Source organism: Branchiostoma floridae, chromosome 12 (assembly GCF_000003815.2).
Source record: "Branchiostoma floridae strain S238N-H82 chromosome 12, Bfl_VNyyK, whole genome shotgun sequence".
Lineage (NCBI taxonomy): Eukaryota > Metazoa > Chordata > Leptocardii > Amphioxiformes > Branchiostomatidae > Branchiostoma > Branchiostoma floridae.
The window spans coordinates 19,376,703-19,404,472 of record NC_049990.1 but is presented as its reverse complement, the minus strand read 5'-3'; the positions used below and the strand labels follow the sequence as shown (position 1 = coordinate 19,404,472).

Genomic DNA, 27,770 nt, shown 5'->3' with positions numbered 1-27,770 from the left:
GGGATAGCAGGGCGCAATAGGTTGAGCAGTCAGCTAGCCGTTGGGACTGTGCGTAGGAGGATGGTTAATGGTAGTTGAGGTCAGTTTAGGATGCAAGTTAGGATACAGTCACAATTTTACCCTCCTTTGCCAGTCAGGGATGTATCCCCGGCCGAATACCGGATTTACAACTTTGTTCCGGTGGACTGCCGGATATAGCGGGGGTACCCATTGGCGTGCGCGCAATTAGCATACGGCTTCTCTTTGATACCAGGTTCCGGGTTTATCTTAATTCCATCTTAAATTCAACCCGGGGCCCGGCTGGGTCTAAAAATACCCCGAAAGCAGCAGAGTGTTCGACGGCGCAATGAAAATGACACGCCCGCAAGTGTCCCTCAAACAGCCCGTGAACTGCCCTGCAGGACTGACCAGCAGGACTAGCCAGGTACCAGCTGATGTCCAACGGGGCTCCGCGCAAAAGTGCTTCCCACCCCCCAAAAATACAGCTCGTAAACTGTCCGGCGGGGGGAGGGGCATTTGGGACATCATGTGATAAGAAATAGACTTAGGCATCAAGAAAGTACACAGAATGATGAAAGCATCCAGTAAACTTGAATATTTGTACAGCTGTATGGAATTGAAGACTCACCACACTAAAAACGTGTCGCATCCTTTTCCGTAAAGTTTCCGCCCTGCGACCATTGGCGTACGTTACGGATCGCTTGTATTTAACCCTGGGACGATTCTTGCGGATCCACTGGTCTAGATAGAGGGTCATTTTTCTATCAATACCCTGTTCCCTCCATTCAGGAGCGACCCTAGAGGCTTTAGTGATAGAAACAGTTCCACTGTCTACGATCTTAGATGCCTTGACGGCCACCTGCAAGGGAATAGTATTTTAAACTTGTCATGCAGCTCCAAACCTAATTCTTGTAGTTGCTCCATTGCAAAACGTGTCTCTTGACAAACGTTACCAGTTCCAAAACGTCACCCCTTACCAAAATGTGCCCCTTAGAAAAAACATGCCAAATTCCAAAACGCACCCCATCAAAAAACGTGTCCCTTCCTAAATGTCTCCCCTTTCAAACGTACCCCCTTTCGAAACGTGGCCCTTTCCAAAACGTGCCTTTATGGAATGTGTCCCTTTTCCAAGCTTGCCTGGACTAAAAACACATTCTATTAGAATGCCATAGGAGGTGCATACTGAGACGTTTTCAGAGTGGTACGTCGTAATTCTATAAAATGCCTCCGCTCCTGGGGGGTCACCAAAAACGATCCGTAATAATGCAGGCGGAGGGGGGGGGGCTAATTAGTTGCGAACATTACTCACCACTTTGTGTCCAACCTCCGCGAGGAACACTGTGACGTCAGGGGCGTCTATGAAGGAGTGGAATTTGGCGCGTAGGTAGTCTGTACCGTAGAGCAGTGCCTCCGAGATCCGCATGACGGCGTTGTAGTCGCGGTGACGCGCCAAACGGATCGCGACATGTACACCGGGAGAAGAAGCCTTCCCTGGTTTTGGGGTTGGAAGAGAAATTCGATGTTGAATTTAGAAGGAGGTCATCAGGGATAGAATATGGTACAATGGATGGAGTCAGGGTACTTTTTACATATAACTTTATTGCACAACAATTGTACGAGGTACAAAGTAGGCATCTACATAACTACAGTTCTAGCATAACTTAACGCTTATCTAGCTAATACAGGAGTTGTAGTATGGGATAAGTTTCTTACAATCATTGGAGGCTTTTACCATCATTTGAGGGATTTCTAATGTCTAAACCTTCTTTGATATACTTTCCTATATCTGCCATGCAGGGATTGTCATATGTTACATTAGATTAGATTAGTTGTTAGATATTTGCAATAGTATATAGTTCAACTGCCATGTATATTCAGATTGCCTTACATTGTACCTGCTACAATTGTCGCGCAATAAAGTTCTATTCTATGCTATTCATACCAAATAATATTCTAATCCGTCAAGATGGTCTTGAGTTATGCTTACTACAAAAATCTGGAATCACAAACACGCACACACACGCACACACACAGACACAGACACACACACACACACACACATACACACACACACGCACACACACACACACACACACAGACATACACACGCACACACACGCACACACACGCACACACACACACACACACACACACACACACACACACACACACACACACACACACACATACACACACATACACAGGTAGATAACCAAAAACAGTACCCTCTCCCCGGCCAGAAGTGAGATTACATGACAATGACAACAATATTGAAGGTTTGTACGCCTCTACAAGCAGTGCGAATAATATTTCGCCTTCCTATGGTCACCCTAGAGTTCGCCTAGTTTTGACGTAGTACTAGTAGGATAAATCCTCTATTGACCTAGACATTAGAGCCATCGAAAATTTTTAACCTGGCATTAAGTCAAACGTGGATTCGTCGGGCTCCCTTCGGGGCAGAAGAAGCTTTCCACAGCCGGGGTAATGTGTAGCACCCGGTATCTATAGTTCCAAATTCGCACAGTAGGAACTCCTACCATCTAAAACTACTACAAGGTGTCAAGTATCACCCTGGCGAGGAAAGGACCTTTTTGCCCTGAAGACAGCCCGGTCAAAGATGCCAAACAACGACAGGACTCGTTGGACTAGACTCTAAACTGCTATTGTTGACAGAAAACATCGCCCCGATTGCTATACATGCAAGCAAAACTTAAAGTTAAAAGGTTACCCGGTGGGATGCGTTGTCCTAGTGGCCATAATGACAGAAGCCAGTGAAAAATGTTGCAACAAACACTTAGAATTGCGTTCCAAGCTTGCAAAAACAGCATTTTGACAGGTAATCAATGTGTTCAATGACGACTGATAAATGTTGAAGGTTAAAGGTGGTGTGGAAAATGCGGTCGAGCCAGTTGCAGCTCCTGCACTCCGGCGTTCTGGGATAATTGAGGGTCTGCATGCTCTTAGCCTGGTTACCAAACCCCAGCCCGATCTCAAGTATCTATCGTGCAGGGGTCTGGCCGGATGGGATAGGAACTCTTCTCAATTTTGCACCTTATAGTGGGCAAAAAACCCCACCAATAGAACAACACAGGATCAGCAGGAGGTAATTACACCCCTGCCATGATTGGTTAAAGACCCCCAACTGTACTTTTTGAATCCATAACGTAGCTGATTCGCTACTGTGATAGCCTGCTGACCAACTGTGGTGTGTTGTAGCTGGCTACCTGTGGTGAGAGTGGTCATCAATCCTAGGTTCTCCTCCCACTGATCAACGGGCCTTCGAGAACCTTTCTACAGCCATGTTGCCAGACCCCAACACGAAAGATATATCTTGAGGTTGGGGTATGGAATCCAGGCTAGCATGCTCTTTTACGCAAGTCGTAGGCAGCCTATTTTTATGTCCCGTAATTGGTTGGGAAAACCATCTTATCTATGTAATTCGTAGCGAGGTGACCAAATTTAGCGTAACTGCCTTCCTTAATTTAGCATAATACATAGGGGGTTCTTCTGAATTCAGCGTAAATCGTTGTCGGTACCCCCCAGGCAGACCCTCAAAGGCAAAGCCTTGTCCAGAAATGACCGAGAATATATCGGGTATAAACAAGACTCTGGGCTGTCAGGCTGATGACAGATTAACTGTTTTTACTTTCATGGAAAATTGAGGTAACGTTACATCCAAACAGCATGTGTTTACACAATCTCTCTCTGGCTGGGGTCAATGACCCCGTCCCCGAGGCGGCAATTGTAGGGCCGACCGCTAGGGGCGCGATTTTAGTCAGGCTTCGTCCTGCCCAAACGCTTTCTGCAGGTACGGGAAGAACACTCCAAATGAGAGAGAAAGGTGCTCAAGACGGCGAACCACACACAACCGCCATCTGGCGGCTCCTCTTAGTACTGCACATGTCTCTTTTTGGTCATATTGTATAGACGCGGGGTCAATGTGAACACCTGTGATGGACAGAAAAGAAAACATCATAGGTTATGCCATTGAAGTCATTTACATAATTTATGATGAAAAGTTAAAAGGAGATGCTAACATTGCATAGATCTTTCACAAGTATAACATGTTTGATTTGGGTTGAGAAAAAAACGTCAATTACAATATGATTAATGCAGCCTTATTTACAGTAGCTAGTCATATTACACTGAACGACCCGTCACACGTAGCTTTTGCACATCTATCTGCAAGCGTTCGTTAAAGCTATCCAGAGTAAATTGGTGCTGCGCTTGGCGATAACAAATTTCACTCTACGATAGTTCTGAGAAAGTACGAATTTTTGAACACATCAATCCCCGGTTGGTAACTCTGGTACTTGAAGGCATGACTGTTTCTTGTTCTTTTTGCAACTGGTATTAGATATTAATGTCTGTGTGTACGTCTACCAGCTTATTGGTCATTTTTGCTGTTTGAACTTGACACTGTAGTAAATCTAAACCTATTGTGTGTGCGTGGTACGTGCGCTGTATCTCCAGAACGCAACGTGCGATTGTGTTGCTATTTGGTTCATGGGTTGGTGCTAGTGTCCTGATGGTCAGCTTTGAATTTGGGTCTCCTTGTGTTTTAAATTGATACGGTAGGTTGAGGCTGTTTGTGTGGTTTGGGCATCCCCACCTACCAGTATCTGCTTGGTTGTGAATACAGGTGATGGTTTGGGTTGGGTAACTATGTGATTGATAGGTCTTAGTTTACAGAAGAAGAAGAACTTTATTGCGCAACGATCGTACACGGTACAATGTATGGCAAGAAAAAAAAAGAAGAAACAAACTTATCATTCTAATTACTAAAACAAGTATCAAACATAGTACATATGCAGATTATGAATATAGAATGAAATTGATATCCTAATTTCTAGAACAATAAGAGCTAGCCTAAATATTGTATTAAAATTGAGTGGGGCTAATTATGAATTTCGGCATTTTTTCTAATGACAAAGCAGTCTTTTATATATTTACCTATTTTAGCATTGTGGGAGTTGTTACATCTGAATATATAATCAAATCTGTCTGTAGCATTGAGTCTCTTAAAATCTATTGTATTTGATATGTGGAACTCTTTCCTGTTTTGCAAGAGCCTATGCTACCTTCAATGTATCAGATTACTCTGACCCCTGTTTAAGTGACAAGAGTGTCTCCTGCCAGGTTTCCTCAATCTAGATCTGTTTCTTTATTCAATTTCATTCAGGCCAGGTAAAATATGTTTTGCGTATCAGTGTGGTGCTTTCAGAGCTGTATAGTACTGTGTTAAAACTTAAAGTTCTGGTACAAGTTCCTGTGTCCTGCTTCGCAATTATGGTTCAACAGAAGAAGATACGACTATCTTAAGTGGAAGAGACATCTATAGAATAGAGCATGTGCGTAGGGTAGAGGTATGTGTATGATTTATTTTTTAAAGTCGGAACATGTACTTTGTGTCATCAATGCGTTTGCTCAATTATGTATTGATGGTTAAATTACATTTTGTGCCCTTGGTGTTTATCTGTATTTCATTTTGGTCGCCTTAGTGGTAAGTCGGCTTATTTTGTGTCCTTGGTTGGGACTTCCTGTGGTCTTATTTTGCTGATGCCACCCCATAAACAGGGGAAAAAACTTGCCAAATCCTTGCTTAGTTCTCCTATCGTTAGAAGCTGGTCACCCCAAACCCGTTAGGAAATCCATGATAGAAACCTAAAAGCTGCGAACCAACTTTTTATTCCATTGGCAAAAACTAACCGTTACAAAAACAGCCCCATCCCATACTTCACTCACCTTTTAAATACATGTACCTGAAAACATCTCCCATATCTCTTTATCCAATGTCGCAGTCTTCATTTACTACTAAATTGTATAACAAGTTGTTTTGTTTCTCTTTACTTTATTTCTATGACAAGACTTCTTGTAACTGTATGTTTTCTTCCAGCTAGATTTTACACATGTATGAAGTATGCCTAAAATGCGCAATTCAGCATATTCTACTGTGCCGAAGACGCTGCGATGGATTTTAACGTTCACCGACTGAATCGATAAACCAATCTTAATGATAATATAAGCAGGTAATGAGATAATGACTACACCGGAAAATACAACTCTTTGCTTTAGCTATAGATAAATCCAAACACATACAAAAGACCCAATTATTTAACTTCTACCACCATTTAAAAAAAATTGGACCATAAGCCTACAAATACCGAATATATTTCATGCAGGTCTGAGGACTACGAACTCTTGTTATCATTTATCGACTCGGTAGCTATTTCTACTGTGTTTGCAGCCGATAGCCAGCAAAGCAGTCAGGACTGACTATGTTACTTATAGGTAGGACCAGAGACAACCTACTGAAATGGGGACGGGTGAACTCAGCTGAGTGTCGTTGTGGCCACCCAACCCAAACCATGGGACACATTACAAAGGCCGTGGCCTGGATGCAGTACTGGCACGGAACGATATGATGATGATGTTACTCAGAGCACTTGCGTGCAGTGAGGTATATATAACCCGTGCCGTCCCACTGTAAGCCCTCGTTACTCTTAACTAGACAAACATCGTCGTTCACATCAGTGAAGCCGCTGTTCCTGACAGCCCGTCGGATGTCAGAGGCTTCTAGGAAAACGTGCGGACGGGACACTGTGCCGTCAGAGACGTGGGTAGCCTCCAAGTCAAAGACTAGGATCAGCATCCCACCTGGCTTCACGAGATGACTTACGTGGGACACGATCCCGTCAAAATCAGTCCTGAAGGGGAAAATAGTTATCAGGATGTACGAGAATTCTAACCAGGTTAAACTTACTGTAAATGCATTTAATTCGCGGGGATTTAATTTCGCGGAAACGGGAAAATGGACTTTTCGCGGTGGTTTTAATTTCGCGGTTGCACCATGCACTGTAGTCTCTTACTGTTATGGAAAAATGTTCGCGGTGGTTTTAAATTCGCGGTAAAGCGGCCGCCGCGAAAACCGCGAACATTAATCCACCGCGAACATTTCTGCATCTACAGTACTTGCTTCCCTTTCGGTGTCAGACACCTTCCTCAGAGCTTCTGACTGGAGTTCTGCCGCTATATGTAGCCGATGTAGGTGGCGCTTTTGCGGCGAGAACACTATCCCAAACGTGGCCAAGTTTGTATCCCCCTCGTCCCGGTTTCTCCTATATTCTACCAAACTGATGAAACTATTTTCAGAAGAAAAGTTATCAGACGTTATCGTAGCTTTGTTATCAGGAGAAAGTAGAGGAAACAATTCTGGGGAGTCGTAACACATGGAGTTTCCTCCCATGTATCCAAGACAAATGTATGTCATATTCATAACTAAAGGCCCCTTCGCACGAGAGCAAGAATTAGCCTGAATGCCGTCAGAATGAAAATTCTTTTCTATTCCTGGGAATTCTTAGTGTATTCCAGAAACTCTCACTGCATTCCAGATATCTGTGCCCGTTCTTTTGGCTGGCCCGATCAGTGGACAATGAAATTCTTGGTCTATCATGTTGGGATTTATAGTGTTTAAGTTCTTGGAAGACCGATGTTATCACCTATTTTCACCTACTTGTCCATCGCTACTGCACACAAAGTAAAGATGCTGCTGACGACGTCATACGGCCCGCCGTTCAACGCCCCGAGCGGGTTCTCTTCCCTGACGTCACAGAACACCACGTGCTGGATAGCATCACGTAGCGCCACTTTGCGGGCCTCCCAGTCACTGCAGATAAAGTCAGGAAGCAAACATTTGCATCCAAATCTGCTCCAATCATGAACCGTAAAGGTGGGGTCACATCTGCGGATATTTTCAAGCCGCATGAGTTCCATTTTAACATTTTGGCTAATTTCTTCCACACGCAGCCGGACACACAAGACGCACCTGAAACGCATCTGAATCGTTTTTAGAAAGTTTCGAATACGTAGGCAAACGAAAATATACGCCCCGTACGCCCGACAGTTTTGAACATGCACAAAACTATCATTCGTACGCAGTTGGGTAGCCGAAACGTTATGGATACGCAATACAGTGGTCCCACGTTGGTAGAGTGCGGTATGAAGACGCTGTATGTTTGCGCTTTATACGCAGTAATACGCGGATATCGCGGTATTGCGAGTACATAGCGTACTTACAGCGCAGACGCAACGCGCGATGAACGACCATATAACGAATGCCCACATAGATAACGACTTAGTACCGTACGTTCTGCGATCGGGTTGCGCGTACTACGCGTACTGATAGCGTGATCGACGCACACTCCAGATTTGGAATAGGGTAGGGTTTCATAATTGTTTTATTTACGTGTTTAATAAACATCTTGAATACGTTTTCTGGTGTGTATGAGTGTGATTTTTACAATAGTTGAAATACTAAGATGATATAGGGAATCATTAAGGACAAAGTGAAAACAAACACAATCTTAACAGTGCATATACATTTTTAAGGTAAATGATGGCCCACATTACTTGCACTGCCTTTAAATGAAAGCATACAAAGTGTTCCTCCAACAAAAATGCTCTATTGGCAATGCTCGCAAACAAAAGTATATGTAACAGAAACTGTTCCTCTGACACACCTGAAATGCGTTTGGAATGCAATTAGCACCAAGACGTTGTTTGCGTCCGGAAAAGGCCCAACATACGTACCTCATACGCAGCTATTCGCAGCCAGAAAATTCTGTTGAGCATTTTATATGCAATCATTCGCACCTCATTCAAAATGGAAACGCCGAAGTCGTAATTCAACCGCCAGATGGGCTCGACGTAAAATTTGATTTATTTAAAAAAATCCAAATGTTAATCGTACGGCCGCGTATTGACAAAATTTTATGCGGAAATCATGCGCACTTGAAAATATACGCAGGTGTGACTGTGACCCCACCTTAATGAGGGTATAAAAACTCATTTGGGACCGCATTCATGATGCTACAGCAGCGACACCTAGCTGCAGTGCGAAGTCAAACTGGGTCGTTTGTGTACTGGGTCGTTTGTGTACTGGGTCGTTTGTGTACTGGGTCGTTTGTGTACTGGGTCGTTTGTGTACTGGGTCGTTTGTGTACTGGGTCGTTTCTGTACTGGGTCGTTTGTGTACTGGGTCGTTTCTGTACTGGGTCGTTTCTGTACTGGGTCGTTTCTGTACTGGGTCGTTTCTGTACTGTGTCTTTTGTGTACTGGGTCGTTTGTGTACTGGGTCATTTGTGTACTGGGTCGTTTGTGTACTGGGTCGTTTTTGTACTGGGTCATTTGCGTACTGGGTCGTTTGTGTACTGGGTCGTTTGTGTACTGGGTCATTGTGTACTTGGTCGTTTGTGTACTGGGTCGTTTCTGTATTGGGTCGTTTCTGTACTGGGTCGTTTCTGTACTGGGTCGTTACTGTACTGGGTCGTTTCTGTACTGGGTCGCTTGTGCACCGGCAGCACACGGCCAAGTACAAAAAGAAAAGGCCATCAAAAGTGTATTATGGGCCAAAAATGCCCCAGAGAGCCTGCTATGGAGGCTAACCAGGGCGTGGGACGGCTCACCTCTGCCCCTCCAGTCCGCACACATATTTGATGAAAGGGTCCCAGTCGAACGCGTCTTCCTCTCCGCGAACCCACTTCTCAAGTTCCTTCCTGTTTTCCTGAGGTATAAGACGACGTGACAGAAAAAAAATTGAAAATTGATTTCGATGAAATCTACCTATAATTTGGGATTGTGTTCTCGCCGGCAAAGCGCCACCTACATTGGCCACATATAGCGGCGAGAAGTATTATTGCAGTTAGAAGCTCTGAGGAAGATGTCTGATATGCATCGAAACGTCAACAGGCAATATCAACAGGTTGGGACATGTAAAAGAAAAAAAGAGAGGACTATTTACCTGGCAGTACTCTGCACATGTGATGTTAGGAAAAAAGCGGGCGGCAGAGATCAGATTGTGGATGGCAGGTCCGGTACCCACATCCAGAAGCCGCTCACCAGACAGCTTACCTATAGGGAGTGCAGTAGAGTAGTAAGTACTTAGTTTGATAATGGGAAAATGAAGGCGCGAGTTGGTCTCCCCTCCCCATGGTGTATGCTGGATCATCCCTGGCTTAGAGGGAGACAGTGGGAGGGTCTTTCTGTAAGGAACTCGGGAGAAAGAGAGGGTAGCAGAACACAGTATTCATGCGCGACCCCCGGGTCCATGACGCGGGTGCATAAAGTAGTACGGATAAACTTGTTGAAGGAGAGGTCAAACGCCTTATTTGAGGGGCAACCAGATATACTAGTAACCTGTGATGCTTGGTCCCGGAAGGTGTCGACTCTGAGACTGAATGGTTTGGATTGTGAAAGATTTCTATTTCGTGTATAAATGTTCATTTTCCAATAGGCCCAGCATCCGGTCCATCGATTTTTTTCAGGTCCAGTTCTTCTGGACCGGTTCAATAAGAAAAACCGGTACCCACCCCTATATTCATTAGACACGGGAGGATCTAAGTCTAAGTAAGAATGTATTACCCCCTGCGAAGGTGTCCTTCAGGTTGTTGAGCAGCCATTGCAACCAGTCCTCGTGCGATGTAGGCATCCCGTCAGGTCCCACGGGGTAATTTTTCTTCAAGTAGCTCTTAGCGTTGAACGTGTCGTAGGAGGATCGTTTTATCTATCAGTAAAGAGAAAAGTTACTTAGAGGCAACGTTCTTACAACTTTAAGTTCGTTCGCCTTCTTAACATGAAATTTTAATATATGGATGATTATAGGAGCAACGCAGCAGCGCTTTGATTTGCAAATCGCGAGGGCGGTGGTACCGGCTATTTAGAAATACAGACACAGATACAGATATCTATTCAAAATTGAAGATTTTGGAGATTAAGGTTAATCTCCAAGCAGATCCTGCGGTAGCATAAGATAGTATCAAAAGCTGGCAGAGGAGTGAAGCCGGCCTAGAAGTGTGTTTTGCTACCGGACTACATGGCAAATGGACACCTCTTGGCTGAATACACTCCTTGGCCAGTTTGGTACTATTTTATGCCATTGTAGGATCTGCTTGGAGATTAGATTAAGGTGGCGTATTACAGGTTTTCGTCCTTTTGTACCCATTGTAGCTATATTGTCGACATGCCGTTCGACAAATAGTTTGCAGCCTAGCCAGGGCAAATTGCGTCACAGCCATCCGAACTCGAGCTCATACAAACCAACCCCCCCCCCCCACAAGGACTGTTACAGATACTCCTACTTTCCAAGAGGAATATACCTTTCTCACGCCGAGACCATGATGGATCAAAAACTAGGTCAATGAGGCAAACAGACAAAACTTATTTCTAAAATCAGCTCCCATTTAGTTTCCCCCCAAACCACACAATTTTTCACAATACAAGATCAAATAATAGATATAATTATAACTAGTGTTATGCACCGAAAGATGTAGCATTTTTTAGTAGACTGGTCCCATACTCCCTTAGAGATGCAAAATAAAAACATAATAATGCAAAAATTTGACGGACATGCAGCCATTTTCTTATTGGTCACCTTCCTAAATGCCAGGCTATCATTGCTTGAACTGCTAAATTATTATGGACAGTCTCTTGTTTGCCTCACTGACCTCGTTTTCGATCTATCATGGCCGCCGCGTGATACGGGTGTATAGGTAATAAGCACGTTCACGGTGCGCATATGCAGCGACAGGAATTATGGGTAACACGTCAAAGGTATTAGTAATTTCGTGTATATATCACCTGTTTATCCATAGTGTCGCGATCGGTGGACGAACTGCCTGACTCGGTGCGTGGTTCCTATGGGATAATTTCTAAAGTTCCAGGTCAATTTTGGGAACATATGAATAGAAGAATTAGGTTGCTAAGGATGGAAAATGATGAACAGCTACTTACACACATGCTGCAAACATTGTTTTTAAGATCGGACTTCGTTTTCCTAAGAGCTATCCATTTTTATGAAGGCCTTTTTTTTCAAGTCTTAAGTATGGGGTTCAATTGGATGATTGACAAAGATCAAAGCCCATTTTTGACCAAAAGCAAGCCGGGAAATAAACTTACTAAGGCTACAACTTGTCAAACAAGTATCCAGAAACACATTGCAAAAGTAATTTTCAATTGCAAGCTAAACCAAATATTCATTAGGAGCTACCAAGGTGAAGTTTGTCCAATGGTTGTACGCATTATAATGTTTTACGCCTGGCTGTAATTTAATATGAGGGTACTCGGGGGTTAATGCTTTATAATGCAACTGCTCCCTTGTCCAGGTTCAATGTCAAGTGGCCGATACAATTACGTTTTGGGATTCAGAAAAATATTACTAGAAGAACTGGAACACTCTCCTCTGGAGTACAGTATGGCTTAAGTTCGCGGTTAAGCGGCCACCGCGAAAACCGCGAGCATAAAACCACCGCGAAAGTTTCTGCATTTACAGTACCCCCCTATGTTAAAAGATTTTGCCACCGGAAATCTGCTTGGAGACTAATCAAATATTTAATGAAGTGGATCCGCTCCAAATGACTGTTGCTTTTATCATGATAGTACAGGAGTTTGTTTGCCCAAGGAGCTGGCCTGATAGACATGCATGTACTATTTATTTTTATTTATTTATCTTGTAGGGTGGTCCCTTCAGTCCAGCAGACTGATTTCCAAGGGAGCCCTGTGACAATCTAATCAACACGAACAATAATTATACAACATAGAACGTAAATGATTGAACATATGAGTAATAACTAGCTCAACATAAGTTAATACTAACAACTCAAAATCATTAACTACAGATACTGATCGCAACAATAATTATATGAACAGATCAGAACAAAACATAAAATAAACATGAAGCCATATCAACACGTCTTTGTACACAGCCAACTGTTTTAGTCAAGGCCGTCGGACACCTAATTACAACCATGGACGGTACCCAAAGTCGGGCTTTAGCTGTGTAAAAATGACTTTGTTATTAGTAACTTATTATAACAACCTGATGGGCTGTTCACGGGTGAAGCCTTACAAAAAAAAAGGGAAATAAAGACAACACAACTTACTTTCTGCAAGGTAAAGCAGGGTGGCATAGATAATCACACTATAAATCTCCTGTGACCTCGACGGACAAAGGACGATGTCGTTAGACCAGTCGAGTAGCTTGTAGCTAAAGCCAGGCTTTACTAAAATTGACATCTTTAGAACCGTTTCACATGGTCTAAATCTGGTCGACACTTTCAGAAGAAAGGAAATTGCTATCGCAAGGACGATTGTTAACTTAACCCTCTCATTATTCCGCCGGGTACCCTTTAAGGTGGGTTCACACATGCGTATACATTCAAGTCCGTATGAGGTTCGTATAAAATTTTGAGCCTCTACAAGGCTCCTCAGATCACCGGAAAAATAATATAAACTGGATGGATACAGCCAGACGTACGCTGGTTGCAAACCACACTCATTGGGCAGCTAACTCCTTTGGCAATTTATATGTCTATATTTGTCCAATTTCTAGTATTTTTTCAGCGACCTGTGAAGCCTAATCTCCAAGCAGATCCTACGGTAGCATAAGATAGTATCAAAAGCTGGCAGAGGAGTGAAGCCGGCCTAGGAGTGTGTTTGGCTAATCAAGCACAGTTTGATTGGGAAACAATTGGATGTTAATAGCCCTTGTTCTAGCCGACTGGAGGCAGATTCTACATGGCAAATGGACACCTCTTGGCTGACTACACACCTTGGCCAGTTTAGTACTATTTTATGCCATTGTAGGATCTGCTTGGAGATTAGTGGAGCCTGGTTGAGGCTAAAACTTCCATACGGACCTCAAACGGATTTGAATATATACGCACGTGTGAACTCGCCCTAACACCGGTACCGCCGCATAAAAAGTTATGCAGACTGAGCAATCCTCGAGGTATGCACGCATCAGACATCCGGGTGTTCAATACATTCTTGAGAGGGCCTCGACAACACCTAGCTTAATGCCAAGTCATCCTCCTCCTGTCACAAAAGAACTGTAACGGCCATGACCTTTGACATATGATGTAATTAGGTATTGACATGTCTAGGTAATCCCTGATTGGTTGGATGGTGAGATCATCCTACCGGCTTACCTTGATTGGCTAAAGTTAGACAAGCTTTTGTAATGTTAGTTGACCTTAGAGATTGTATGAAGATATTTGTCAGCCGGTGCCCACGGGACTGAGGTAAGGACACTTGAGGGCTAGTCCCTCTGTTGGATTGCATACTAGTTGGTTAGAGTTATCCGATAAGTTTTCCGCGAACTCCGATGGCGCTAAAACACCCACAACGCACATAGAACGTACGATCTGGGTAATCAGGCGACGAAACCGCGTTACCGCTATCGCGCACTAATATCAGGAAGTCTTGACCGCACGGCGAAATCTGCGCCCCTGAAAAAATCTACGAAAAACGGGCTTTTGGGGAAATCAAAAAGATTATACACTACTTTAGCGGTAGCCCAAGAAATGAGAGCCAAAAGTAAGGTGGTGACCTATGATTTGCATCTTACTTTCACGGATTACTTCGGCCCGGTCATATCAAATTCCGTACCGGAACCTTATGCAAATGTTAATGTGGACGTCACTGCATAATCTATTTCAAGAACATGATACAATGTTCTTTTTTTCCTACATCTCTACAAATCGCAGCTGAATAAGCCTTTTGCCAAAGACTGCGGTCATTTTAATTTCCAGGGGTCATCTGGGGTCATGCGTCAGCCATGTTCCTTCATTTATGTTCTTTTTCATTCAGATGTGCCGACTCCAACGTCAGATTTCCTCTTGGTAGCCGACAGCCAGCTTGACGCCATCTTCCAAGTCAATATCACTTCCGGGGCAAAGGTCAGCCTTCCACTCGGCCACCTGGTGTATCCGCTTGCCATTGACTTTGACCCCGCTGCCGATTACGTCTACTGGTCCGATGGTCTACTCAGGAAGATATCACGGGCACATCGGAACGGATCCGGAGGTGTAGAAGACATTGTGACCAATGATATCACCTGTAAGTTGTGACCAATTTATTACGAAGCATATCTTTCCTAATAACCCAAATCTGAAGCTCATTCATGAATCATTGACGTACTCACTGTGGCAGCAGCATTGCGTATTGATATTTGTGCATAAATTTGAAACTTTTATGTATTTATTTGATTTTTAGCCCCAAACGGATTAGCTCTGGACTTTGTCGGGAGGAACATCTACTGGACCGACTCAGAACGTGACGTCATCTCAGTCGCAAAGCTTGACGGGATGTATGTCAAAGACCTTATTTCAGAACATCTCGACCAACCACATGGCCTCGTGTTGGACACACAGAATGGGTATGTGTTTGTCATTGATCGTATCTTATATTTGATTCTAATAGAATAAATACGGAAACAACACGCACATAACATTTCACTTGAAAATTAACACATTAAAACCACCACCACCTCACTATAAAATCATACTACCCACTGTCACTGAACATGCTTACTTTGAATGGTGAACGTGCTTATACGAGTATATTGGTTTCTGTAAATGAAAGGAACAGCTATTGAGTATGAACAGTTGGTTATCTCCTGTACATGTCCATATGTGTATTTTTCATTGTTAAATGAATACTCAGTCTGACTAACTGACTCGCCATTGTTTTCACATGGACAGGTACATGTACTGGGCTGACTGGGGTTCTGAACCAAAGATAGAGAAGGCCGCTATGGACGGAACGGACAGGACAACGCTGGTCGACACGCTACTGCAAGATCCAACCGGGCTGGCCATTGATTTCATTGGTAACTGTTATGCATTCTGCATGTGATTTTTGGAGTAATTTACTCAAGTTCTTCGTAGCAATCTGGAAACAATCTCTGAGAATTCATTCAGTGTGTAAAGTATAAAAATGTCTTTATATGAGGAAAACCGGACCTGAAAAATTCGGTGGACCGTATGTTGGACCTATTGGGAAAAGAACGGATTATATGATCAGGAATTCACACGTTTTAGGGCTTACCAGTCAAAGAAAATAACAAGAGCGAAGTAGAGTAGAGCCTATAGTCATTTCTATCAAGTTTCACTGCCAATCGTACAAGGGCAGATAGCCTTGTAGGATTTTAAAACGCCAGTCACTGGGAGTCGAATATACAAATGGACCATTGTTTTGATTATCGTCAATTCACATGTTTTCACATACTGAATCAGGTCCAGGTTCAGGTCCGGACCTGGATCTAATCCTCTGGACCTGAACCGGACCTGGACCTGAATTTTCTGTACCGGTACCCACCCCTACATGGGACTGCTTTACATCGAAGTCTTTTCCCATAACACTCATGACAATGGATGAATCAAGCTATGTTTTGATTATGCATTCTACTTGATATCTAGAACTACGTCTATATTGGTGTGACTGGGGTCAACATAGAATAGAGAGCACGGACTGGTCAGGTGGAGACCGGACTCTCTTCATGCAACATAATTTACAAACGAGCTTATTAGGCATCGCTCTGGACGACGCTTACGTGTACTGGTCAGCTTCGAATGTCCAGAGCATTTACAGGTAACAATAGACAGCTTTCTTTCTTATCTTAATCGTATAGCTAGATTATGAAGAATTAAACTGTTCTCCTTGTTTAAAAAATGCACTTGCCAGAATGGAGGCGATATCGACTTCCAATAAACTTTGACCCATTGCTGACGTCATACGTGAATAAAGTCATGTGTCTAGAGCGAGAGGCTCAGCAAACTTAGGAGGACTGAATAAATCAGTCGAAAATCCCAGTAATTGAGAAGATTTTTTCTTTGAGAACAGTTCTAATCTTCACTATCTATTTCATTACCTCAGGCTCAGACTAACTTTTCCACAATTTTATAGCACATATATACAGATTCAAATTGTTAGACTGACAGATTATAATTAGATATAGCATCTACAATTTGAACTGATTACAATGGCATTAGAAGTCATGATTAGAATTCTTTGTATAACCTTCTCCTTATGCATTTTAACAATAGGATAACAAAAGTCGGTTTACCGAATGAAAGATTAGTCTCCGACGGTTTTGGAAGTCCGAAGGGGATCCACGTGCAGAGAGTACCGTCAGTGAGAAGCGAAATGAACGGTAAGAATGACAAAGTCAGTAAGACACGTGCACGAAAAGTTATTTTTGTATACATATATGAAAATGAATTGTCATTGATATTGTACATTGGATGACAGAAGAAGCCCTCAGATAAATAGTATACTATATTAGGAGGTTAAGTATTTGGAGCTGTAGTCTGTCTGTCTATTTGTCTGTATGTTTGCTTGTGAACAGCATTGCTCAAGAAGCTGCGGAAGGACCCATTACAGTAATTGGGTCAAGTTCTATGGTTTACCACTAGCGGCTTTTTAAAGTACTGTAGCGTATTCTGAACATACTGTGGTCGTTATTTTGGAGTGGTAGATAACTCTATGGACAGAGAGTAACTAAGTGCTGTAAGTTTGCAACTGCAGGGGTCGATATTCTTTCAAACTTTGAGCGAGCATAACTCAAAGAGGTATTGACGGAACGTCGCGATTTTTTGGTATGTTTTCAAAATCTATTTCACATGGTAGAAAAATACAAAATACACAATTAAATGTACTCTCTTGTCAGTTTGCACGGTAGAGAACGCTGAGTGTCAACAGTTGTGCCTGGTTCGCCCCGGCGGGAGGACGTGCGCTTGCCAGAACGGCTTGACGCTTCAACAGGATGGGCTGTCCTGTCGATCGTCAGGTTAGTGTTAGTGATGCTAGTATCTTGGAGTAAGTATAATAACGTTCACCGTTTCTAGTACGCATGCAATGGGACGGGAATTGTGGGAAGTATGTCAAAGGTGAAGACCCCCGAGACATAAACAAATCACGTCTGGACATCGTTATGAAAATCGAGAAATTGGTCGAGACGAGGACTGTTTACAAGTCAGGGGCCTTCACCTTTGACATACTACCCACAATTCCTGTCGCTGCACATGCGTACTTCCAACGATGAACGTCGTCATAAGCTCTTTGCAGAGATTACTACGGAAGTGCGGAGGCCAGAAATCCTGGGTAACATGTCAAAGGTGAAAGCCCGTCAGACATAAACAGCCTTGATTCGGCCATTGTTTTGATTTGCATAATTAACAATGTCCGGAACGTAATGGCGCCTGCAAAATGGCGGAATGCTTACGTTCATGGGGCCTTCAACTTTGACATATTACCCAGAATTCCTGTCACCCGCACATGCGCACTTAACTCTGAGAAAGAGCTCAGTGTTCTTGGCTGTTTCTTTGCAATGCTTGCACAGTCTCAATATGGTCTTTCAATGGCTGCTTACAGTTGCTACGGTCGAATGCTACCATCTCTTATTGCCATGCTTGTCGTGGTTCCCAAACGGTTATCATGTTTGCTCTATCCTAATTTTTTCCAACACCACTGTTTTCCTATATAGGTGCTACAACAACCCCACCAATCACAACCAACCAACCGAGCACTTCAAGTCTGTCTCTCGACATTAAGGTTGGGATATCAGTTGCTGGTTTTGCATTGTTCATCCTCATCGCGTCAGGTTTTGCAATATTCCACTTTGTAAAGAAGAAGAGACAGCAACGTGCAGCCGATAGAGCTAGAGACCGAGAGTATGCTACCGCCAATGAGGCAATGGAAGAGGAAGTCTATGATGGTAACAATTTTAATTTCAAAATTACATTTGTAAATTATGTCAATCATCAAACATGTAAATCAATTCATTCCTTCATATAGGTATATGCGGTAATGGTCATTTGATAGTTTTCAATTTTTAAATTTTTCTGTTGATTTCTTCACATATATTTTGAATTCTATTCTTTATTACAGTGATAAGGGACGAAGGGTTTATTTCAGTGGCCGCTTTCCCTCCCCCGGTTCCCGCACCCCTAAAGCGTGCCCAAAACAGCTATCTGGACATGGAACAGTTTGCTATGAAAATCCCGAACGGCTACGAAGACCCTAAAACCTTGAAACAAGCGACTCCTAGTGATCCAATTGCAAAGCACATCCCTGGTGACGACTTGAAGCATGACGAGCACGGCTACCTGGACTTGAACGGCGTCCGTACAAACCTGCCACCTAGCGGTCCCACCGAGGATGACACAGACTACGACTACACGGATCCGGTGAAGAAATCTGACCCGTACCAGTCTCTGGGAGGGTCCTATCAACAGCATCATGAGTACCAAGGTCTGCGCAACAAAGGTACGAAGGCCCAGAGCGACGATCACGACTACACCCACCCCATGCGTAAAACCGACCCATACCAACCCCTGGGTGGTTCCTACCATCGCCACAATGTTTACCAAGGTCTGAGCAAGAAAGCTAAGAACCAACCAGCGGTCGGGAATGCTGGACAAGATTTCATTCAGCCTAACTTTGTCAATATTCCAGAACCGGATTACAACAATTAAAAGATGTAACCGTCCATTGAAGGAACAGGCAGGGATATCGCATATTTGTACTAATCTCCAAGCAGATTCCCGGTGGCTTAAGATAGTATCAACGCTAGTCATGGGTTATAGCCGGCTAGAGGAGGACAGCCGCCTACTTACCAGCTTTGATACAATCTTATGTCACAGGGAATCTGTTTGGAGATTATATTTGTACAATATATTAACGCTAGTTCACCTTTATTCGTTGGATAACCTATATCCGTTGTTTTCAAAAACATGGTATTAAGGGATCGACTGACGGCGGTTTTAAACTGCAAAATTTTGAAAATACATGTATTGCAATTTAGAGCCACAGTCCGTCGAATTATCATCCCTATATACTCTGTTTTTATTACGGATATAGGTTACCCCACGGATAAAGGAGAAGTAGTGTTATATTATCTGCTATACATACGCAGTGAGTTATTGGCATGCGTGCTGTTCATACTGATAGCAATGCAATGATAAATTTATCATGATAAAATGTAGGATCCTGGAAGACAAAGATAAATGAGGCAACATAGGTTTTTGGAATTGCCTTCTTGGAGACTGAGAACAGGTATTTAGACATATTATGACAGACTTATGTAAGTGGATCGTCACGAGTTTCACAATATTTCTATGTAAAGTTGATTGTCAATCTTTGTATGTAAAACAAGAGGTTCCTAATATGGATGTACATTTCGCTTTCATCAGATAGTTTTGACACATCCATAGTGAAAGCAGTTATTTAAGTGTTAATGACACACCCCAAGGTGTAGAGAACTTTAGAGAACTTCGTTGCAGGACAATTGTTAACTGTGCAATGTATGGCAACAACTATTACACAAGAAAGGTATGTTTGAAATAGAGGTATGGAATAAAACTTAACATCCTAAATAATTACCACACCAATAAGGGCTAATATAAGTCTTTGATATAGTGTTCTAATCATATGGTTCTATATCCACTGAATAAAATCACCGAGTGAGCGAAGTATAAAATGGAGAACTTCTGATTGGTCGACGTCGTCTGGCTATATGATGTAATACTATTACCATGCCACTCGAGTTATTGTTTTGACTGTTGTATAATGTATATAGTAAATAAAAAGTACAGAATCCATATCAAGGAAATCTGAATAAAGCCAAAGAATTCAGATATTCAAGTTCTGTATGATTCAGACCGCTTTTTTTAGCTTTCATTGCACACTTCTTCAAAAGACGGATTCCCTTGTCAAATGAAAATGTCGTAATAGCTCAAGCACGACCTCTAGCGGCTTAAAACAAATCTGCAATCGGAGTGTTTCTATGTCTCGGTAACGTCACAGAATGCATTCAACAAAATATTCCACTTTACAAATAATGACCCCAATAGTATCATAATAGTAATGTTACGATAAGCTTGGAAAGCACAGATACGCCATCATTTTCATCTGTTTGACGATATATCATGTGGTCTGAAAAACTGGTTTGGCAGCGTAGTTCTAATATGCCCCCTTCTAACCAATGGGCGGAGTAAAAAGTATCTCCCTAAGGGTATTTCTACTCAAACTGGGTGCCGATTTGTTTGGTGTATATGTGTCTTGAAATCGTTTTCGTTACGTTTGATACTGTCTCAACACTTGAAATCCCTTACACAACGCCTCTGCAAACCATACTTGCCAACGTATTCTATCTCTCGAGATTGGATAAGTTAGAATTTGAGAAAACAACACCAGGTGTTTTACAACCGACCTTGGAAGGAAGGGGTTGAATGGGCAGATGTCAAAGGTCTGCTAGTTTTACTCCAAGCTGTGCTAAATACCGTGTCAAAGTGGGCGTGCATGGCGGTTGAAGAACGGTGAGTTGACTGATTTTTCTGTGAACTGTAAACTCGTTTGTTTGTTTATTTGTTTGTTTGTTTGTGTAGAAAAGAAACCATATGTTGGTAAGAACAATCTAATAGTAACCTGGCTATTATGAGGCAATTGGAGCCTTGGTATGCATGGGCCGGTAATACTATGCAAGACGTTATAAATGATCACTGCACGTGTTTTGTACTTTACCCAAGACTTTCAGAATCTCAAAACAGGTAGAAGATTCGTAATGATACGATTTACGTTGAAAACAAATTAACATGATATTTAGAGTGACCTCGACACTGTATAAGAACTCGATACAACACAGTAAAGATGGGAGAAAAAGATGTACCCCTCCCCTTAACCACCCAACTCTCTCTATATATATCACATGTACTTTCATTACTGATCAGTTTGGTGAATTCGAAACAGGCCTTGTTGTTGTTGCTGTTGTTGCTGTTGTTGTTGAACATAGTGGCAGGCATGCCGAGGGAAAGTTAGAGAGTGTTTTGAAGAAAACCACGTTACGCTCCAGGGTAATTAGACGACAGGTCACATTCCGTTTGAAGGGACACATACTGTAAGATTGGATATATCCGCGGTGGTTAAATGTTCACTGTTGTACGGTGACCTCTTCGATGTTAATTCAAGACCACCGCAAACATTTCCCATTTTATAGTATAACCTGCATGTCAGTTACAACTGCGAACTTAAAAACACTGAGAAGACTCTGTTTTCTTTCTACCACGAAATCAAAAGTCCGCAAACATTTCCCATTATACAGTAGGTTGAACGACTCCTGTTCACGTAGAATATCATATTACGTTAATTTGACACTTTTTACCTTGGGACAAATGTAGAGACAGGTAGTGTTATTGAAATGATAGCAAATACCAGTGCATTTGGCGGCTTAGATTTTGTGATAAAGTTTAAGTGGTTATAGGATTGTCGGAAGAGGGGGAGTACGAGTTTGACATGCAAAGTTTGTCGTGTTTTGATTAAACATTAAAGTCTATAATGTGATGTGAACACAGATTTGTATTTTGACGTATTTGGATATGAAAATATAGTGCACATTGGCAGTAGTTTATATTTTTGCGCGTCACATAAAATAGGCAGCAGGAAAATTCCTCACCATATGAATGTTGCTATGAAACAATTACTACCAATAAATATCATATTTTCATTCTTGACAAAGCTTATCAAGGAAACATTAACTAGGCATGATTTTGTAAGTCACCATTAACCATTGTCGCATTAACTAAGGCAACTGAGCATGAAATTTATAAGTCGCCATCAACCAAAGCATCATTAACTAAGGCACCATTAACTAATTATGCATAACGTCTATCGCTAATCAATGTATCATTAACTTAAGTATCATTAACTAAGCATAATGTTTATAATTTGCATTTGTTACAGAAGGGAACTTTATATCTAAGGGACGTATTGGCAGAGGATCCGGATTATGTTAGTAGAACCAGACAGAGTTAGACTAGAGAATCTTTACCAAGATGGCGGACACTGACGAAGCACAACAACCACCACCTACCGAGCCAGCCAAGGACGACACCGCTGTGGTACCCATGGAACCTATAGTAGCTGATGTAAGTAATAGAATAATAATCATTTTATACTTAATCAAAAATTCTTCCCTGAGAGCTAATTGTAGGTACAATGTAACATGAAAGGAGACAAATAGACAAAATATGGTGTAGAACGGTATAGAATGTCTACCCTCGTCTAAAAGCTAACTCTAAATTGTGACTTGTTGGGTACTATTACCGTACTAATAGCATAGTCATTTCGTATCTTGACTGGAAATAATGAAATCTACAACACTGATAGAATCATTAAATCGTAGATAGATAGCGTAGGCATTATGACCTACTATAACTTGCAAAACCTATCGCTGAGATATAACAAAGAAGACGTTCGCGTTGAACAGGGAACATATTTTTAAGCATTTAATGCGTATATCATGGAATACACGGATTTATAATAATTATTATAAACATTTGCCAGCGCCGTATAGATAAACTCTGTGACCATTTATTCACACTTTTGTGTCAAATTTTGTTACCAATACCCCCGATTATGGCATATTCTTATGACATACGAATTCACTGTAAGAATACAAAATCTACTTTTCAATCAATAACAAATTGAAGCCTTGCAGATTAATAATAGACGTACGAAAATCACGGTAGAGTTAAAAGATTTTCAGTTTGACATCACAGTTTGCGAAAGAGTCAGTGGAGTGTAGCACATAAAGCTTGGCTGTTCAATGTATATACTATACTTGTCATCAAGTCATGCGTAAGAAGGTCAAAGTTGAAAGGTCACTATCAACGCAGCTTTGCTGCATGCGTGGCGCCGGTAAGTGGATTATATATGATCACCGTCTTCTTATAGGGTCTATCCGGAAAATGATTCTATTTCTAAGACAAACAAACAGTCCTTGAGACGTGTTTTTTTCCTTAGCTTACATCACACTTGACTCTGCCTACCACAAGTAAAATTGGGCTTCTTAAGAAGAGTCCGGACGACTCCTTAAACTCTGTATATATGAAGAAAGCGAAGGCCCTTCAAGTATCTTAAAACTTCGTCCCATGCGTTCTTTAAAAGAACTGAAGGATCCACTAAGTTCTTATATATCTAGCAGACACTCGGATGGCTATGTCAAATGGACTAAAACACCAGATTATTCCACTATTGTATGAAAGGTTGGTCGTCCAGTTTTACCATTGAAAACAAACAAGACCCTGCAATCGTCTACTTCCGGGTGGTAGTTTCCAGCATTACTCGACTTACTTTAATAAACTAGACATCCACACATCTGGTTTGACTTTGAAGAAGCAGAGTATGCTAAAATAACCGACAGTGAACCACTGATATGAGGCATGTTTAGTCTACAACAAGATTTTGGAAGCGAGGCCGAGCACAATGTCTTGTAACACATTTATGCCCAATGCTACGGTAGCTGTGCCTTTTATGAATCATATTTTACAATCAGGGGCCTTAGCCACTTTCATGATCTCTTTGCTGGTGTAATGATTCAAAATGGCGGAGTCAATAGTACATACGTCAGAAAACACGTCCTATATACTATGATATAGTGACCTTACAAAAGAACCGGTTTGCCGACACCTGAGGTCATACAAGCGTGTCAGTCGGCACGTGGTTGCAGCAATCACATACTGTAAATGCATGTAAGTTCGCGTGGATTTGATTTCGCGGTAGTGGGAAAATGACTTTTCGCGGTGGTTTTAATTTCGCGGTAACACCATAGACTGCAATCTAATACCATACCAGAAAAATGTTAGCGGTGGTTTTAAGTTCGCGGTAAACTGGTCACCGCGAAAACCGCGAACATTAATCCACCGCGAACATTTCTGCATTTACAGTAGTTGACAGGGCGTCAACCTCGAACTGTAACTAATAATGCTCGGAACTAAAAGAACTATTAATGTAAATAGCGTCATGTTTGGAGGGCACAATTCAGTATTTCAAATACCTAAAACTCAAAATCAAAGCAAGGACGACAAGTTGCCTTAGTGCCCTGACTATTCGAATGAAAGTCATTCATCTGTGTTGGAAGAATCCATGGTTGTACTGCTGATAATACTTTTTTTTCCAACACGAAGAAAAAAACTCACCGTAAATCTTTAGTCGATCTTGCCTTGATCTCACCGACATTCATCAGATTTCCGATTCCCTGCGCTGATTTTCTGGAAGGTAGTCGGAAGACGGAATCTATACCTCCGTCACGGTTCAAAGAGGGTTGATGGCCTCTAATGTAGTCTGTTGTCTCCTTTAAACCCCTTGCAAAGTAGCCGTGACCATTGTATTTAACGATTGCAAAATTCAAGGCTTTGCGTGGAAAGTATAAGTGAGAAATGTATCTATGTTTGTTTGTTTTTCTTTACCCCCAGCCCTCCACTAGTGCCGCCATGGAAAAGGCCCTACTAGCAGACGATGCTGACGCTGTTCAGAAGGAGTTGGATGGTGGGCTGGAGTTGTCAGAATACCTCACTCGTGAGACGTTAGAAAAACTGTACAAACAGGTATGTGGTCTCAATAGAGTACATGACACCATTAATAGCTAGGGGATCTCGGAGAAACTATAATGGTGGGACGTATTTTTACAACGGGTAAAAATACTTGTAGTGCAAAATGAGTACAGCACTTCTAAATCAAACTTGAACTATATGATTTCCATCACAAAAATTGGACTGACCGAAATTTTCGACTGACCAACTGTCAACGAATGAGCAGTCCACTTCTTCTGTGACGTCACATTATGCAGAAATAAAACACGTGACTCGGTGAGCATTGGATCAGAGACGGAGGGCGCCATAGGCTTTCTTCCACTTTTGATCCACTGCTCACAAGGTGTGAGGGACTTGTAAATAAGAGATATAAAATAATAAATATAGGCACAGACATTGACTGAATTTTTTGTCCGTTGTAGGCATTAGAAGATGCTACAGCAGAGCAGAAGGAGAGTATGGTCTACACCAACATGGTCAACAAGTTCATAGAAGATGGCAAATACGAGGGGCACAGTTTCCTTCACATCCTGGGAGAAATCATGTCACACGATCTTATAGAGGACTACGAAATACCAAACTTATAGTGAGTATCATAACGATAAGTTTAGCATTGATTCTCTTTATCAATTTTCAACTCAAACTAACATACTGAAGTATACACAAACTCTGTACCATATTAATTTGTAAGTCCTTCCCACACTAAATGGTGAATAGGGCGGCGCCTATCTCAGTTTCTGTAGCCCTAGGCCACACAGCTTTGCGCAATCACTACAGCAGGGGGTTGTCCATTTGTAGTAGTATGTGTTGAACTATCATACCAAATGTTGATTGCTAATTTTAAGCAGATCTCGAGGAGGCAGCAAGTAAGTCTTTGTTATGACGGCGAACACTTTACCTACTTGGCCATTGCACCGGTAAATCTTGAAAACTCCACATAAAGAAATCAGTTTATAATTCGTTTACTTTAAGTTCCGTCAGTAGTTAACAACATACCATACTTCCAACAAAAGTACCTAGACACGATGTTAATGATGTAAATACGTACAATTATGACAGTGATGACAAGAAGGCTGACCGACCACTAGAACTACACGACTTGTTCATCTGGGCCGCCATTACCGGGAGAACCAAGCTCACCAAGCTCTTCTGGAACATAGACTCCGACCAAATAGGTAAGAAACTGCACACACGTCGGATTACGTACAATTGTGACTCTCTATTGCTTCTGTCCCATTTTGAAAAAGGGTTACTTTCCTCTGAGTAGTTGATAATTAATGGATAGTTTTTCTGCACTTTCGGGTGTGCGGGCCCCTGGATGTTTTTAAATCGCACTTAAAATCATCCCGGGACCTTGCGAAAATAGACCCCGTTACCAAACCGTGAAAATACCGAGAGTTACCCCTCCCCCAGGATCTGGAAGTCCATCAGTGGCGTATCCTGGTGAAAGATTCTTTGCAGGAACGTTCTGTATGACTAACACACTCATATAGAATACAACTCGGTGTAATCCGTATTACCCGAGGTCCCAGCCCGACCGAGGGTCGGATCGCCCGACGGGCGAAATGCGCCAGAGGTTGAACACATTTGGTGCCCTCGAACAAAAAGTGTTGCAACAGTAATGTTCCGACGTCCGAATCAGGTATTCGAACTTTCGATGGCGCCGCACTCGGTCCGCTCGAAACAGTTCGATTTATTTGAATAGAGCCCGTGTGATACGCCTTTCGAACCTGTGCGATACGTAAGTTATGGCCCGGTCCGGAACACCCGTATCGAACGTTTTCGCGTCACAGGTATGACATAAATCATATAATGCCCAGTGGTACACTATGTGTGCAGTACATACATTTTGCCGTGGTCATATCTTTTACAAGTGTCATTTTATTTACACAGTTTCAGGACTGATCGCATGTATGATGTTCACATTTACGGCCAAACACCTTCCAGACGACATCTACCACGCTGATCTACGGGAGGATCTCTTCAAACTGTCAATGTAAGACACATTTTTTCTCTATAATGACTGTTCGTCAAAAGAATATGTTGAGTTCATCTGTGACCGTTTCCTAATCATGATTTAACTTTCGGTTGGTACTCATTTGAGTTATACGTATGTCCTGAATGCAGTTCCACCCAAAATGCCCTTCCACAGATTTGAACCGGCCTGCTTGTTCTCAACCAATGGGAACCAGGAGCTCAATCAACTGTGAGGCTGCTAATAATTGAGCTACAGGGACATCCATGATATGTACCTTGAATAAGCACCTTAAATAATTTCACAAAGCTGTCGGTATAGCGCCGCCAGTTTTGCATCACTATCGTCAACGCGAAGAAACAACTAAATTTATCATTTGCAAATTTTCATTTAACAACGGCGAAAGAAACACATTGACATTCTCCAGCTTTCGCACATTCACGGCAGGACAAAAGGCCCCTTTTATCTTCAAATCACAGATCCTGCAAATTGCAGAAAAAAGTGAGACTCTATATCTTTGTCTTCTTCCGCCCTCAAAAGAAGTCAAACCCAAAATGTCCAGATATGTACAACACTATTATTCTACTACCAGT

General features: G+C 42.2%; 4 protein-coding genes across 4 annotated transcripts in view; 2 read left to right on the top strand and 2 right to left on the bottom strand.

Annotated features, from left to right (window-relative positions):
* Positions 1-2,910, bottom strand: part of LOC118428279 — a 4,175-nt gene extending 1,265 nt beyond the window's left edge. Inside the window, exons 1-3 of the mRNA XM_035838297.1 lie at positions 2,729-2,910; positions 1,310-1,491; positions 629-859 (exon numbers count right to left, since the gene is read on the bottom strand). Coding sequence (XP_035694190.1) covers positions 629-859; positions 1,310-1,491; positions 2,729-2,828 — 513 coding nt within the window. The 5' untranslated portion in view covers positions 2,829-2,910. The remainder of the gene's footprint in view (positions 1-628; positions 860-1,309; positions 1,492-2,728) is intronic.
* Positions 2,911-6,405: 3,495 nt separating this feature from the next.
* On the bottom strand, positions 6,406-11,646 carry LOC118427144 (nicotinamide N-methyltransferase-like). The gene is made up of 6 exons (XM_035836781.1): positions 11,635-11,646; positions 10,420-10,561; positions 9,800-9,909; positions 9,465-9,562; positions 7,514-7,666; positions 6,406-6,707 (listed from the first exon to the last, which is right to left on the bottom strand). Exons 1-6 carry the CDS (start codon positions 11,644-11,646, stop codon positions 6,434-6,436), a joined length of 789 nt encoding a protein of 262 aa, XP_035692674.1. The 3' UTR covers positions 6,406-6,433.
* A 2,711-nt stretch (positions 11,647-14,357) lies between these two features.
* On the top strand, positions 14,358-19,936 carry LOC118427143. The gene is made up of 7 exons (XM_035836780.1): positions 14,358-14,370; positions 14,644-14,892; positions 15,049-15,211; positions 15,537-15,664; positions 17,504-17,623; positions 18,320-18,550; positions 18,724-19,936. The coding sequence occupies exons 1-7, from the start codon at positions 14,358-14,360 to the stop codon at positions 19,308-19,310; spliced, it is 1,491 nt and encodes a 496-aa protein (XP_035692673.1). The 3' UTR covers positions 19,311-19,936.
* Positions 19,937-20,988: 1,052 nt separating this feature from the next.
* On the top strand, positions 20,989-27,412 carry LOC118427142. The gene is made up of 7 exons (XM_035836779.1): positions 20,989-21,152; positions 22,573-22,757; positions 25,086-25,217; positions 25,625-25,788; positions 26,262-26,377; positions 27,096-27,198; positions 27,355-27,412. Exons 2-7 carry the CDS (start codon positions 22,665-22,667, stop codon positions 27,410-27,412), a joined length of 666 nt encoding a protein of 221 aa, XP_035692672.1. The 5' UTR covers positions 20,989-21,152; positions 22,573-22,664.
* Positions 27,413-27,770: the final 358 nt, after the last annotated feature.